This window comes from Trypanosoma cruzi, genomic scaffold, assembly GCF_000209065.1.
Source record: "Trypanosoma cruzi strain CL Brener 1047053517157 genomic scaffold, whole genome shotgun sequence".
Taxonomy (NCBI): domain Eukaryota; phylum Euglenozoa; class Kinetoplastea; order Trypanosomatida; family Trypanosomatidae; genus Trypanosoma; species Trypanosoma cruzi.
The window spans coordinates 80,983-95,866 of NW_001849530.1; the positions used below are offsets into that span (position 1 = coordinate 80,983).

General features: G+C 49.3%; 8 protein-coding genes across 8 annotated transcripts, besides 20 other annotated features; all 8 read left to right on the forward strand.

Moving 5' to 3' along the window:
- Tc00.1047053509149.9 (cystathionine beta-synthase) lies at positions 1 to 913 on the forward strand (the record flags this gene model as incomplete). The annotated part of the gene is made up of 1 exon (XM_803032.1): positions 1 to 913. A coding segment is annotated over one exon (913 nt), but the record flags the coding sequence as incomplete, so codon positions are not given.
- Positions 1 to 7,460: a sequence feature (heterozygous, Esmeraldo-like haplotype).
- Positions 913 to 962: a microsatellite.
- Positions 1,412 to 1,458: a sequence feature (T-rich).
- Positions 1,506 to 1,765: a mobile genetic element.
- Positions 2,283 to 2,310: a microsatellite.
- Positions 2,404 to 2,436: a microsatellite.
- Positions 2,567 to 3,039: a mobile genetic element.
- Positions 2,608 to 2,636: a sequence feature (AT_rich).
- Positions 2,735 to 2,755: a sequence feature (AT_rich).
- Positions 2,892 to 2,925: a microsatellite.
- Positions 3,209 to 3,248: a microsatellite.
- On the forward strand, positions 3,275 to 4,495 carry Tc00.1047053509149.20 (hypothetical protein, conserved; the record flags this gene model as incomplete). Its single annotated transcript, XM_803025.1, has 1 exon — positions 3,275 to 4,495. The coding sequence occupies one exon, from the start codon at positions 3,275 to 3,277 to the stop codon at positions 4,493 to 4,495; it is 1,221 nt and encodes a 406-aa protein (XP_808118.1).
- Positions 4,884 to 7,166, forward strand: Tc00.1047053509149.30 (hypothetical protein, conserved; the record flags this gene model as incomplete). Its single annotated transcript, XM_803026.1, has 1 exon — positions 4,884 to 7,166. The coding sequence occupies one exon, from the start codon at positions 4,884 to 4,886 to the stop codon at positions 7,164 to 7,166; it is 2,283 nt and encodes a 760-aa protein (XP_808119.1).
- Positions 7,417 to 7,445: a microsatellite.
- Positions 7,461 to 8,929: a sequence feature (areas merged during assembly that could not be assigned to a particular haplotype. This can correspond to areas where the two haplotypes were merged or to regions with more than two copies in the genome that were merged during assembly.).
- Positions 7,550 to 7,573: a microsatellite.
- Tc00.1047053509149.40 (60S ribosomal protein L19, putative) lies at positions 7,730 to 8,800 on the forward strand (the record flags this gene model as incomplete). The annotated part of the gene is made up of 1 exon (XM_803027.1): positions 7,730 to 8,800. One exon carries the CDS (start codon positions 7,730 to 7,732, stop codon positions 8,798 to 8,800), a length of 1,071 nt encoding a protein of 356 aa, XP_808120.1.
- Positions 8,930 to 10,572: a sequence feature (heterozygous, Esmeraldo-like haplotype).
- Positions 9,060 to 9,416, forward strand: Tc00.1047053509149.50 (hypothetical protein, conserved; the record flags this gene model as incomplete). The annotated part of the gene is made up of 1 exon (XM_803028.1): positions 9,060 to 9,416. One exon carries the CDS (start codon positions 9,060 to 9,062, stop codon positions 9,414 to 9,416), a length of 357 nt encoding a protein of 118 aa, XP_808121.1.
- Positions 9,870 to 10,943, forward strand: Tc00.1047053509149.60 (60S ribosomal protein L19, putative; the record flags this gene model as incomplete). The annotated part of the gene is made up of 1 exon (XM_803029.1): positions 9,870 to 10,943. The coding sequence occupies one exon, from the start codon at positions 9,870 to 9,872 to the stop codon at positions 10,941 to 10,943; it is 1,074 nt and encodes a 357-aa protein (XP_808122.1).
- Positions 10,573 to 11,472: a sequence feature (areas merged during assembly that could not be assigned to a particular haplotype. This can correspond to areas where the two haplotypes were merged or to regions with more than two copies in the genome that were merged during assembly.).
- Positions 10,956 to 11,005: a microsatellite.
- Positions 11,072 to 11,094: a sequence feature (AT_rich).
- Tc00.1047053509149.70 (hypothetical protein, conserved) lies at positions 11,162 to 12,175 on the forward strand (the record flags this gene model as incomplete). Its single annotated transcript, XM_803030.1, has 1 exon — positions 11,162 to 12,175. One exon carries the CDS (start codon positions 11,162 to 11,164, stop codon positions 12,173 to 12,175), a length of 1,014 nt encoding a protein of 337 aa, XP_808123.1.
- Positions 11,473 to 14,884: a sequence feature (heterozygous, Esmeraldo-like haplotype).
- Positions 12,621 to 12,655: a microsatellite.
- Tc00.1047053509149.80 (hypothetical protein, conserved) lies at positions 12,756 to 14,612 on the forward strand (the record flags this gene model as incomplete). Its single annotated transcript, XM_803031.1, has 1 exon — positions 12,756 to 14,612. The coding sequence occupies one exon, from the start codon at positions 12,756 to 12,758 to the stop codon at positions 14,610 to 14,612; it is 1,857 nt and encodes a 618-aa protein (XP_808124.1).

A 14,884-nucleotide genomic window follows, 5' to 3' on the forward strand; every position in this document is an offset into this window, starting at 1 on the left:
GCGCCCCAATCAAACAATTATTGAGGCGACAAGTGGGAACACGGGCATCGGGCTCAGTCTGGTGGCTGCGGTGAAGAAATACCCCATGATCATCACCATGCCCAAAAAGATGTCACATGAGAAGGAGGTGACCCTCCAGGCCCTGGGAGCAGAGGTGATTCGAACGGAGACCGCATTGCCATGGGACCACCCGGATAGTCTCATTGGCATGGCTCGGCGTCTGGAGAAGGAGAAGGGCTACGTGTTGCTGGACCAGTACCGGAACCCAAGCAATCCGAAGGCGCACTACGAAGGCACGGCTCAGGAGATTTACGATCAGTGCGGTGGAAAGGTTGACATGGCGGTGTTCACCACTGGGACGGGCGGCACAATGGCCGGAGTGGCAAAACGATTAAAGGAATTGCTGCCCAACATTGTCATTGTCGGCGTCGATCCGTACGGGAGCATTTTGGCCGATCCGTCGGTACCGCTGGATCCGAAGCCGTACCTCGTTGAGGGCATCGGGTACGATTTTGTGCCAGATGTCTGCGAACGGAAGTACGTTGATCGGTGGGTGAAGTCCGCTGACAAGGAAAGCTTTGCGCTGGCGTCGGAGGTTCACCGCGAAGAGGCGCTCCTCGTCGGAGGGAGCAGTGGTGCCGCCATGTGGGGTGTGCTGCAGGCAGCGAAAGATCTTCGTCCTGACCAGCGGTGCGTTGTGGTATTCCCGGATGGCATCCGCAACTACATGACAAAGTTCCCGGACAAGAATTGGCTGGTGGAGAACGGCCTGGAGGAGGGCGAAGTGACACGCCCAACCTACGGGTCGCTGGAGGCGCAGCTGGAAGAGGCAAAGAAAAAACTGTCGGAGTATGAGGCGAAATGCGGCGGCAGCGTGGAGGAGGGTAAACGTTGCTGTGAAAAAGCAAAGTAATATATGAATACATACATACATACATATAAATAAAACATAAACATACATAACGGGGCAAAACGAGGTAACTTTTGAGTAAATTCTGGGATCAGGGCGAATGCAAGGCAACGATAATTGCATGGGTACGGCAGCATTGTTAGGGAGGGAAGTGGAGTGTTTGGGGGGCACTGCGGGCGAGCGAAGACAAGAGCAAAAAAAAAAAAAAGCGTCCGCCATGAGAAATACCGGGGAAATATGTGCTGGGAGATAGCTGGTGGGACGATGTGTGCGGAGGCGAAACGGAAAACCGGCAACGCATAAGAGGAATTGCGGGATGGGTGCTGGGGATGATTGATTACCGCAATTAACCGAATACATTACTAACATAACGCCAGAAATGGAGGGGGACCTCGTGTCTTCTACGGGTCGATGCAATCCGGGTTCCCAGTGGTGAACCGATGATGAATGCCCTGCTTTGGCTTCGAGAAGAAGGGCAAAGCAAAGGGGAGGGGCGCGATGTTTTTTTATTTTTTATTTCTTATTTATCTTATTATTTTTTTTTTTTTGAAAGTGTTCTTCTTGAATATGTTTGGTGTGTGTTTTTTTATTATTGGGGGCGTGCGAAAAGAATGTCCGCGAGAATGCGGGCGACCTAATTTAATATGTTCTGATAAGACGAATATGTTTCTGTGCGGTTCTTTCCCATCTTATGGTTCCTTGGAAGACCGCGATGGGAGGAGTCAAGGAACCGATGACGGCAGGATGAATTTCATTTCATTGTTTTTGCCGTCCAACCCCCTTTTGACTCCAACCCTGCGGCGGGGTCTTGTGGTTGGAGGATCTTGAACTCAGCCACCTCGTAACTAATAATATCTCCAGTCCGCAGAGGCTGCAGCACGTCACGGTGGCGGCCAGCCGAATATATATATAATTGGAGCGAACAACGAGGACGCGGCGAAGTCACTGTCTCTCCACCACCCCTTCCTTCCCGTCCCATTTTGTTTTTATGGAAAAGTCTGGTGTCTGGTCAGCAGCCCGGGCGAATTTTTGCGCGACTCGCCCCGCGCTTTCTAGGAGAGAGGAGCGGCGCGTTGGGTTGGCTGCGGGTCTTTGGGGCTCCGCGGTGGCCGCGGGGACCGCCCACCCACGACGCCAGGCCGGAGGCGACGGGTTTACTGTGGCTTTGGTGGTTGGGGGCGTGTCGGTGCGGTCTTTTTTGTTCTTTTTATTTGCGTTTTTTTCGTTGGCCGTGGTGCTGGGAGCCTTTTTTGGTGGGTATGGGGTTTGTGTGTTGGTGCGTATTTTGGGCGAGGGCCCTGGCGAAGCTTTTGGCGGGCAGGGTACGCAAGCGGGTGCAACATGGGAAGTTGACTTGCCGTTTTTATTTTTCATTATTATTATTATTATTATTATTGTTAAATTTGCTCCCGGTGAGTTGTTTTATTGCTGCGCGAGGTGCGAAACGGTGGAATTTTTTTGGTTTTAGTTTTTTTAGGTTACATAAAGCACCCAAAAAGAAAAAAAAAAAAAAAAATGAAAATAAAGCCGTATCATATATTTTTAGTGTTTCACTATTAAAAATCAATTTTATTTTTGGGCAAATCCAAAGAAATCAGAGAAAAAATATATTTGGATTTGTCTATTCCTGCTTCTTACATGCAGTAGGGATTTATTAGGAGCTTGTGAAGAGAATGATCGCGGGAGAGCTGGCTGCCTTAATTAATATATTAATATATATATATATCCTGATAGAAGTAATGCTCTTCTTTACGACGCTTTTCTACCGTATGAATTTTTGGCAAAAAAAGACTTTAAGGGCATCAGGGAGCAGACAGAGGCAAGATAATTTTTTATTTTTATTTTGCCACCCACCCACCCCCTGTTGATCCCCACCTCGCGGCGGGGTCTTGGGGTTGGAGAAGCCCAAAGTCTGCCACGTCGTAAGTAATAAATATTTCATACACTCACTGAGCGCAAAGGCCACGTGAGCGGTCAACAGTATATATAATACATATATATATATATATATATATTATCGGAGGGAAACACAGAGGCAATTAACTGCCTCTTCGATACTCCCCTTTTTCTCTATCTTGTTTGGTTTTGTAAATAATTTCAGGATTCTGCCTGCGTCTCAAAAGATTATTATTTTTTCAGTAAGAATAAGCACAAAAACATTTTCAGACATTGTTGTATTTGAGTAATCAAAGTGAAGCAAAATTTTTTTACCGATTTGGTGCATTGATTTTGTGCCATGAGCTAATTTTTGGTTTGCACCGTCCTGTGGGTGGCTCGTGCAAAGTTACGCATTGGCTGTTTTTTTTTTTCTCCCGATTTTTTTTTTTTTTTTTTTTTTGTGTCTATTGAAAAGTGCTAGCTTCAATGTGGCGGGATGCTGAATGCCCCGCGGCAGACGAGGGTTCCGTGTTATTGCAAAATATTTTTCCACCAGCAGACGGGATTGCGAGAGCCAAAAGAAAGAGGAAAAAGAAGAGGAGGAGGGTACTTTATGATCAATATCTTGCGGATTCGGGTAGTGAGTGCTCTACCGGGTCAAGTGAGGGAGGGGGTGAGGTTTTGAATGCGTACGAGTTTGAGGAGTTTGAGCCCGGCATGGACATCAATATTCTTATTCAGCAAACTGTGCAAAATGTTGCGCAAAGCGTTAGCTTGGAGGATTATGATGGCCTGTCACAATTTGGTGATTACGACTTGATATGTTTTGCTGCTGCGGTGAAGCACAACAGCTCCATTCTTTCACTTCAGATAAGGTATCTTGACGTTTCTGATGTGTCGCTTGTGCCACTTTGCCGCGCATTGGAGGGTCATCCCTGCATCCGGGCCTTGGATCTATCAGGCACACGAGGTGGAAACGCCACCATTAAGGCTGTGTTTCGTCTTGTTTGCACCAACCCGAATATTTTGTTTGTCCGCTTGGACGATACAATGGTAGCTTCCCATGATGCTGGGGAAATAGAGCTTGCAACTCGATATAATGCACTAGGATGTCCGGATCCGACGAATAACCCATTTCACTTGGGACTTTTGCGCAAGATTGGTGACATGGAGGAGGAAAAGCAGAAGTATAAGGAACAGCTGTCGGCGCACTCCTGGCTTTTTTCGGATCATACTGGTGGCGCTGCGAATCAAGCGACGAAGAAGACGAAGAAATTTCTATTTGCTGAGAAAGTAGCTAAGTCACGTATCGGTGCCGATGTCTGTGCACAGTTTATGAGTGGTAGATGTAACTATGGTTCGCGTTGCAGGTATATTCATCCTGATAAAACAGCGGCACTCCAGAATGCCATTACTTTAAGTCAATATAAAATATCGAAGGAGTTGGAAGGTGATGTGAATTCTCTGAGGACCTGCGCCACTCTTCTTAGTTCTGGTTCCAAAATGAGACTACAAAGCAGATTGCGTCCTGCAAAGTTTGCATTGAAAGAGCATGCATGTTCTCGCATTGTGGCTGAACCGAAAGATGTCGATTCTTGCAGTGAAGTGGATGATTTTTCTAAGCCAAACGTTGTGTGGGCGCATGCAGTTTGGATTTTTTCTTTTACTGTTGTGGTTTGCAGTGTTGTCGTGGCTGTGACTTATTGATAGGGTGGTAAAATTTAGTGAATGAGTCTTATTGGCTTGGAGCCAGCGGCGTGTGTTTTGTTTTACAGAATGATTTTTGGCCAGTGGGTATGGAATAGGTGTGTGGACGTGTGCGTGTGCAATGCGTCTTTGTTGGTGATGTATCCGTACTTATATATATATATAAGTTGCGGTATTGCATTTCCTTTGAGTGGGTCTGTTTAATCCTTTTGATGATTGTCTCTAAAATACCTAACAATATCACGAATAGCCGCGGTGACGGACTGCAAATTAATACACAACAAACAACGAACGAAACGTTAAACGTACTAAACGTCCATGAAGAAACATTTCTTCTTGACAACCACCGATGTTTCTAAGCTATAATCTTAAGTAAGGCACAAGGCCAATGACAGGCGTTTTTTTAAAGTCATGCGATTCACCACCCGCCAACGCTTGCGGCATTCCCATGGTGGATGTGCAAGGCGGGTGCCAACTATTAACAAAGTCACAGGTTTTTCAGCAGAATTGTATCTCCCCATCTTTTATACCAATATTGAAAGAGATGATTCCTCGGTACGAAGCAATGCTGGGGTTTGGTGGCAGTTGGTTTTGGAATTGCTATTTAAATGCGCTTCACGGAGAAGATGTATTTCTGGATTTGAAAGGAACTGGAGTTAGTTTGTCAGAAGATTCTTTGGACGCGCAAGTATCTCTACGGCGAAAGTTGACTTCTTTGGATGATGCCAAAATGTTTGAAGTTGCTGCTGAACACTGCTGCTCAAAAGTTGAGGCTCTCTGCGCCATGTGTCTTTCTATCGTTCTGCATGTATCACATCGGCCGATGCTGGAGAGTGAACAAGGACCCCAAGCTTTGGTGCTTTGTGCCACAAAGGATCAGTGTGATGAGTTATACGTATTGCTTGATCGTTTTGGATCTGCTCTTCATTTGGTTACGCACAACTTGTTTGGGGCGTACCCTCCTATGCCAAGTGGAAAAAGGGCGGATATTGTTGTGGGCACCGTGCCGCTCTGGGAGAGCGTGGCAAAATTGAGTTTACTTGGCACTCTTGATGGTCTTGAAGAAATCCTCTATCAGGTCTCGCACGATTCGCGTTGGACGGCGTCATCAACGCGGTGGAGACCATATTCGCTGGATTTTGTTGTCCAACTGTTTTTTGTGGATTTGGACCTGCAGCATGCTTTGGGATACGGACCAATGCTGCAGCGGTTATTTATGGAACACAAAAGGCCTGTGTTACCGGGGCCCAAGCCAGTAAGGAATAAAATCCTTCACGGAACTAGAAATGGCTCTATCGGTTCTAGTGGGCTCCCACAAAGATGTCAGATGTATTGTTTGGTTGGTGGATGTGGGAAAGGAAAGGAACTCTTTGAAATACTGCTTGTTTTACGTGACAGGCGTGGAGATGGCAGGAATAAAAATGAGGTTGTACGAATTTCTATGAAGCAACCCCTGGTTCACCCTGACAAAAACGGCGAGCTTGTGACCGACGCTCCTCGCAAGCGTGTAAGAGATGAACATGATCATGGTGTAGCTATTGAGAAGGAATCTAAGAGGGAATGTCCTCGATTGGTGGTGCACAACGCCCTTTCACACTCTCGGTTAATGCTTGATGCAGCCGCTTTTGAAGAATTTGCAGCAGAGACGAAACGACGTGCTCAAAATTTTTGGTCAAGGTTTGAAGCAACATCATCTCCTAACGCAAACGAAAACCACAGGACGTTTGTCATAGACGTGCAGTTGGCATACTTATGCATAGGCCCGGATCAATACTCTGTAAAAAATGAGAGGACATGGTTCATGGCGGAGACGGTAGCCATCATTACACCCATAGGCGATGGTGCCGCACATCCATCAAGGACTGCACTGCTGATGCGTCACTTGGAAGATGAGCTCTCCGGGCAGATATTTGATGGAAGTGTTGTACAGTGTCTTTTCCAGCGGGGTTCAATCGATCGTGTGGCTTCTGATGCTGTGATGTTAAATCGTGTTTTTTCTGCCACGGCAAAGTCTATTTCTCAGGAACCGCTGTTTTTGCGCTTTGCTACTGAGGATGGAGAAGAGAAAGAGGAAGGAGGGGAAGCAAAGAAAGAAAAGACGGATCTGGAAATGGTGGATACACCCACAAACCGGGCACACCTTCGTCAGCTTGCTCAAGAAGCATCGTCTGAGGTGGAAGGGGCATCATCTTTTCCACTGCATAAATTTCTTGCCGTTTCTAGATGTCAGTCACGGCGCACTGTTCTTTCCTTTCGCCAGATTGCTCCAACCATCTCGTTGTTTTGCGACGCTCAAAGTAACAGAAAATCAATGGCGCTTCTGTACTTGGAGGAGTGTTGCCAGTACGGGAAGGTTGTTTCTTACTTTATATTTGGACAGCGGCGTGGTGGGAAGGACGGGAAGGGCTGCGTACATTTCTTTGTGGAGTTTGCGGGACATGAAGGGGCAGCAGAGGCTGTGCGGCAGTTTTCATTGCGTTTCGCAAGCGAAGGCAAAGAAACGGAAAATTACATGCGCGTGAAGCTTTTTCCCAACGAGTTGTATTATGAGGGGGTCACGGCCGAACTACAAAAAAGGCATGGTAAAACAGGCAAAATAGATAACACGAGTGATAATAGTAGTGATAGTGATGATGATGAATTTATGGGGGTTTCACTCCTCGGTGAATAAGGATAAATATTGGGGGTAAATACTGCCGTGTTATGATTGCTCGTGGTGGTTTCGAGTGGGATGATGCTGGTGGTGTTGGTGTCGCAGCTGCCGATAGAGCCATTGAAAATGGGGAGTAGCACCATTTATCTGCGTGGTTTTTGTTGTTTTCTACTAGTTTGACGAGCTGACTAAAGAAAGCCGGCATTTCTTTCTGCGTGCCGCTCTATTGGTCTTTATCCACAGTAGATTTTTCATTATTCCTTCCACCATTATTATTATTATTATTATTATTATTATCAGCTTGCAGATTAAAAATAAGCGAAATGAAACATACACGTACATATTATACATGTATGTATATATTTGCAATACAATTACTTTTAAAAATAAAAATATCCCTATTTTTTTTTTTTTTTTTTTTTTTTGATGGAACTGGGGCTCGCTATTCTCCAACTGCGTGGCTCATGCGTCGAAGTGTATTTTATCCGATAAAGAAAAACATTCTTTTTCTCCCCCTTAAAAAAATTTTATTTTTTGTTTTTTCTGATTTATTCACAAATGAAACAGGTCATTCCGCTACAATGGTGTCGCTGAAGCTGCAGGCTCGTTTGGCGGCGGACATTCTCCGCTGCGGTCGCCACCGTGTGTGGCTGGACCCTAATGAGGCCTCTGAGATTTCCAATGCAAACTCGCGCAAGAGCGTGCGCAAGTTGATCAAGGATGGTCTGATTATTCGCAAGCCTGTCAAGGTGCACTCGCGCTCCCGCTGGCGCCACATGAAGGAGGCGAAGAGCATGGGCCGCCACGAGGGCGCTGGGCGCCGCGAGGGTACCCGCGAAGCCCGCATGCCGAGCAAGGAGCTGTGGATGCGCCGTCTGCGCATTCTCCGCCGCCTGCTGCGCAAGTACCGCGAGGAGAAGAAGATTGACCGCCACATTTACCGCGAGCTGTACGTGAAGGCGAAGGGGAACGTGTTTCGCAACAAGCGTAACCTCATGGAGCACATCCACAAGGTGAAGAACGAGAAGAAGAAGGAAAGGCAGCTGGCTGAGCAGCTCGCGGCGAAGCGCCTGAAGGATGAGCAGCACCGTCACAAGGCCCGCAAGCAGGAGCTGCGTAAGCGCGAGAAGGACCGCGAGCGTGCGCGTCGCGAAGATGCTGCCGCTGCCGCCGCCGCGAAGCAGAAAGCTGCTGCGAAGAAGGCCGCTGCTCCCTCTGGCAAGAAGTCCGCGAAGGCTGCTGCACCCGCGAAGGCTGCTGCTGCACCCGCGAAGGCCGCTGCTCCACCCGCGAAGACCGCTGCTGCACCCGCGAAGGCTGCTGCACCTGCCAAGGCTGCTGCTCCACCCGCGAAGGCTGCTGCTCCACCCGCGAAGACCGCTGCTCCACCCGCGAAGACCGCTGCTCCACCCGCGAAGGCTGCTGCTCCACCCGCGAAGGCCGCTGCTCCACCCGCGAAGGCCGCTGCTCCACCCGCGAAGGCCGCTGCTGCACCCGCGAAGGCCGCTGCTGCACCCGCGAAGGCTGCTGCTCCACCCGCGAAGGCCGCTGCTCCACCCGCGAAGGCTGCTGCTCCACCCGCGAAGGCTGCTGCTCCACCCGCGAAGGCTGCTGCTGCTCCCGTTGGAAAGAAGGCTGGTGGCAAGAAGTGAAGCGCGCACTAGTACGACCAACTTGTTTTTTTTTTTTGGTATTTTATATTTTCTGAGGAAGAAGTGGGTATTGAGGGTCTTTCTTTCCGCGTTTGTGTTGGTTTGTGGTGTTCGTGACATTATAGTAGATCAAAGTATTCTTCAGTGTCCCTTTTCCTTTTCTCCATCCTTTTTCCTATTTTTTGTTTGTCTTCTCTACGATCTTTGTTGTCGTGTGACCTCCGCTGTATGGAACTGACGGCCGGCGTTGTGAGAGACGATGTCGCACGTCACGGCGGACCTGGAGTATTTTAAATGTGACATGTGCGGGGTGTATCTGCACAAAGACATCTTTTGCGACCATCGACGTGAGTGTAAAGGCCTTGATTCGAAAGAGCTGAAGAAGAGCCAGTGTCGTCAGATCGGGATGGCATTAGACAAGGAGGCACGGCACCGAATTGCGTCACGAATGGCTGATGGAGCAACTCTCGTGCCTGTCGAGCTTGCAGAACGACATCAACAGGCGCGTGTGCGGCGTAATGTGGCGAATTCTTACCAAGCTGAGATAGATAAAAGGCTGCAGGAGCAGCTTGCCCCTGAGAGGATGAAGGCTCTTTCCACATTTCTTTGGGAGTGACCTTGACTGTTGCGCCGTTTCCGTGTCACTATTTCTATTGCTTTTAAATTGCTGGAGAGGCGCGTGTAGGAGAGAAAGAGTAGTAACATGGCGGAATCATCAAAAACGATGTTGCGTAAGTAGAGAGGAGGGAAACATCGAGACGTTGAGGGTTGCGACGGCCAAGATTATGTACATTTACCTGAATTAGGATAAGACTTCATATGGTATAAAGTCGTGGCGTTGTTGGTGGTTATAACAAGCAACGGTGACGATGTCTCAGTCTACACTGCTACAATCAAAGAGTTTTACAGGTACTTGTGGATATTTGTTCCTGTGAGTTTGTTTTCTATTATAATTTATTTTGTCTCAATTTTTTGTTTCCCCGCTTCCTACGGTCTCTTTTTTTCTTCGTTCTTGAAATTTCAATTATTGCTTAACCACAAGCATCCAGTACTTCAACCTCCCCATCAAATGGTGTCGCTGAAGCTGCAGGCTCGTTTGGCGGCGGACATTCTCCGCTGCGGTCGCCACCGTGTGTGGCTGGACCCTAATGAGGCCTCTGAGATTTCCAATGCAAACTCGCGCAAGAGCGTGCGCAAGTTGATCAAGGATGGTCTGATTATTCGCAAGCCTGTCAAGGTGCACTCGCGCTCCCGCTGGCGCCACATGAAGGAGGCGAAGAGCATGGGCCGCCACGAGGGCGCTGGGCGCCGCGAGGGTACCCGCGAAGCCCGCATGCCGAGCAAGGAGCTGTGGATGCGCCGTCTGCGCATTCTCCGCCGCCTGCTGCGCAAGTACCGCGAGGAGAAGAAGATTGACCGCCACATTTACCGCGAGCTGTACGTGAAGGCGAAGGGGAACGTGTTTCGCAACAAGCGTAACCTCATGGAGCACATCCACAAGGTGAAGAACGAGAAGAAGAAGGAAAGGCAGCTGGCTGAGCAGCTCGCGGCGAAGCGCCTGAAGGATGAGCAGCACCGTCACAAGGCCCGCAAGCAGGAGCTGCGTAAGCGCGAGAAGGACCGCGAGCGTGCGCGTCGCGAAGATGCTGCCGCTGCCGCCGCCGCGAAGCAGAAAGCTGCTGCGAAGAAGGCCGCTGCTCCCTCTGGCAAGAAGTCCGCGAAGGCTGCTGCACCTGCCAAGGCTGCTGCTGCACCCGCGAAGACCGCTGCTCCACCCGCGAAGGCCGCTGCTCCACCCGCGAAGGCTGCTGCTCCACCCGCGAAGGCTGCTGCTCCACCCGCGAAGGCTGCTGCTCCACCCGCGAAGGCTGCTGCTCCACCCGCGAAGGCTGCTGCTCCACCCGCGAAGGCTGCTGCTCCACCCGCGAAGGCTGCTGCTCCACCCGCGAAGGCTGCTGCTGCACCCGCGAAGACCGCTGCTCCACCCGCGAAGGCTGCTGCTGCACCCGCGAAGACCGCTGCTCCACCCGCGAAGACCGCTGCTCCACCCGCGAAGGCCGCTACTCCACCCGCGAAGGCTGCTGCTCCACCCGCGAAGGCTGCTGCTGCTCCCGTTGGAAAGAAGGCTGGTGGCAAGAAGTGAAAGGATGCTGAATATTTTTTTTTTTGTTTTTATTTTTCTACCTATTTTATATATTTTTATTTATTTGTTTCGACTGTGTGGGTGTGTTTGTTCCTGTGGTTACTGAGATCGTAGATTTGGAAGTACCGTTATAATATATATATATATATTTGTGTTTCTGCGGGAATGTGGTAATTTTTATTACAAGAGGAGGCTGGCGTCAAGGAAAGTCCGCAAATATGATTCCGAAGCTGAACATAAATAGCATTCTTGAGATGAGTGGAAAATCTAGGGAACAAAATGCTGCTGGGGGTAATCGAATGGAGGCTATGCGAACGCCACAGGAAATGCTTTCTTCTACGCCCCTGCGTGTCCGCAGTACTGTCAAGAGTGTGCCTCGAATTCCCCATGATGGGTCGCCCACTCATTCTTGGCGTTCTAGTGCCACTAACAAATTCGAGGAAAGTGGTTCAGGTTTTGATCTGCCTCGACGCGCGGAGGAGCTCAGTTATGTTTTGGGTGGGAATGTCCTGCAGATTCAGGACGTTCAAACACTGCAGCTGAAGGCCGTTGAAATGGCAGAGCGGCTGCTGCGTATGGAGGAGTGGTATAAAGAGCAATTGCATGAACGCAGTTCATATCTTGAGCACCGGTTGATGCAGTTGACAGCCTCCACAGTTGGTGGCTGTAGCCAACCGGCCTCACCACCAATTGATAGGTTGGTTGCGCCGGCAATAATAAGAAGCCGACAAGTTCCTAGCAGCACGATGACAGGGTTGAGCCGCCCCACACTGAATGTGGGCGCAGCAGCTTCCATTCGTCAAAATGCCGTTCCGGCTGCGCCTAATACGCCCAACACCGGCCTGGCAAATTCGAGGACACCTGACAGTTCTCGCCACCTCATCCATCACCGTAACACCACACCAGTGCGTGATCCTCCTTTTTCAAGCCAAAGTGCTGCGTTGCGCCACACACCCTTTAGCAGACGTCCAAATAGAGATGGAGGGTTGAACAGTGGAGGCCGTTCAAAGGGGTCAGGAATAGAACGACGTAAGTTGCGTAGTGCAAGTTTGACCATAAGCCGCGGGTCGAGAGGGAGTAGCGATGCTGGAATCGAGGAACCTGATGATTCATCCAGGCGGCGGAAAAAGCGACGTAGCCTGGCTTCACCCCTGTTGGTGGCAGTGCCAGTGACGAACAACACCCCTAAGCATCAACGTCCTTCATCGGGGAGGCTGGGGCATACGCCTTAGGCTACTGTCATGTTTGAGTAGTGACTTTTATTTGACTACATCTTGTTTTTTTTGTGTGTGCGTGCATGTATGTATTGGATGTTTTGGATGCCGGACAGCCCTGTTTGTATTTGTGGAACTAGAGCCTATTTAAGATGTGGGATGTGGGAGATGTATTTTTTTTTCTTTACTGCCAACTCTCCGCACTCATCAGGCAAGTATTACCCTATTTGTGGGAATTTGTCCACCGAGCAAATGACATACTTGCACACCTCTTTTGGGAAGTCATATCCTCTTTTCCTCATGCTTCTTATGCGATTCTGGGCGGTGTGGTTGTGGTTGTGGTGGAAGAATGGAAGTGCCGCACATTCTATCATGCGTTTGTTTAACCCCTTTTTTTTTTTAATTGTGGTTTCCTTGTGATTAGTTGACGCATGAGTATTTTTTATCCTCCACTTTTTTTCTGTTTATTTATTTATTTATTTATTTATTTATTTATTTTGTATGGTGCTCATGCGGGTTAGACAGAAAGAAAGACTGAGAGTGAGAAAATACACAAGGGAGAAGAAGAAGTGAGAAGTGGAGAGTGAAGGCGAAGAGAATGGACCAGCAGAGCAAGGCCCCAAGCCCGACGCCCGGTTCACCACGGCGACCAGCAGTGAAGAACATTCTGAAAAACGTAGAGAGCCATGTTCGTCTCATGTCGCATCTTGAGTACACGTCGACTTCCTCCAGCTACACCTCTTTGCGCCTCAAGAACGCGCAGACCGATAAGTGGTCTGACCCGTTTAATGTCACACGTGTGCACAGGGCTACTCCAACGGATATTTTCTACCATGAAGTTATCGCGCCCTGTGTGTCGAACTGCCTGGCGGGACAGAGCTACCTCTTCTTGGTGAGCGGGCCCTGTGAGAGTGGCCGTAGCCAAACCCTCTACGGCAGCCCGCACCATAGCGAGAAGGGGGTTATAGAGCTCGCCGCAGAAGAATTACTGCGGCGTGTGACAGAGACGACAGATGGGGAGGAAACTGGAGGGTTTCGCGCGACCGTAACGCACTCGGCATTTATTACGCGTGGATCTCAGTTGCTGGAGACGGTAAGCGGCAATCCAGTGCCGATTGTGGAGTTTCCACCGCCGTTGGGGTCTACTCCATTACCACAAATGCGTCTGCTCGATTCAGCCTCCAGCGCCGTACAGATACCCACTAAGAAGCACATGGATACATCCTGCATCGTGCAGTTTCACGTCTACAGACCGGTCGATTCATCGGGGCGACGTTCAATGGCTACAATAACATTTGTGGATGTTGCCGCATTTCGTCTACCTCATTGCACTGAAGTTATTCATCTCATTGAAACGGTGCGTCGTGTGGCGGGTCTCTCAAATGCTGGTGATCCCGATTTTAAGCATACAAAGTTAACAACCTTACTTGAATCAGCACTTGTGGGCTACGTGACACTAATGTCAATCACAACAATCAGTGGACGGCAGGATTTACACGAGTCTGCGTGCGATGCCTTGCGTTTTGCGGAGTCACTTAGCCGTATTCATCAAGTCCTGATGCTTGTGCACATCAATATTCCCAAGTGGTTGTTGGACACGGCGGAAAAACTTGAGGATCTTCGTATGCAACGGGAACGGATCCTCTCGGAGCAGCACTCCCGTGGTGTTTATGATTTTTATCGTGCTGCCGCCAAGTGGCTGTCGGAGCATGTCAGCGATGTTGACGGCACCTTTGATAAGTTACTTGAAGAGACGGAAAGCATCCGTCAAGAGGTTTCGCATGAGGTGAAAGCCCAGATAAAAGACCTCCAAGCACGCATACAGGATGAACAGCAGGAGTGTGCGTCGCAGCTGGAAAGAACACGGGCCGCCCACGCTGTGACGTCGTCACAATTAGAGGCGGTAAAACGGCTAGACGAGACAATTGCGACGCTCGACCAGCAGCTCACGCAAAGAGACTTCTACAGTGACCACAAAATCAGTGAGATGCGCATTGAAATATCCACACTGGAGAACGAGACGAATATGCATCGACAGGAGCTCACACAACTGGAGAAGGAGGAAAAACTCTACGCCAGCAAATACAAGGAGGTGGTTGATGTCCTTGGGAAGTATGCTGAGGACCTTGCTTGGGCACAGGTGTACTTTGCACACGCCATCGAGATGAATGCCATCAACCAAAAGAAGGAGGAACTTGAGGCAGAGCTGGAGCTTGCCTCTCGGGTGGCTCGCCGGGCAACAGACACCCTTCGTTTTGACCGTGTGCGCCGTTCAAAGATATCACGCTTGACAATGATGCAACAGAAGGTTGACGCCCTTCGAGAGAGAGTAAATCCCAACAGCAGCGCAAATAACGGGAGCTTTAGCCGATCCGAGTGTCACGAGGACTCCGTTTCATTGTCTCCAGGGCGCCGGCGGAGGCGTTACGTGAGCCCACGCTATTCAGCGATGTGACATTTTGCTATATATTTTTATACGTTGTGCGTCTGTGTATGTGTATTTGTGACTCAATTAGATGTGTTTATGTTAGAGGCGAATAAGAATAGATGGTATTGTGAGAGACGTGACTGCAGGGCTTGAATACATCCGTTTTGAGCTTCGGTCTTTAGCATCCGTTTTTACAAGTGTTGATACCTTTGTTTTGTTTATTTATTTTGTTTGTTGCGTGACGGGGGGGGGGGGGGGGGAAAAAAAAAAAAGGCCCGGGTTTTTTTTTTCCTGGTTAC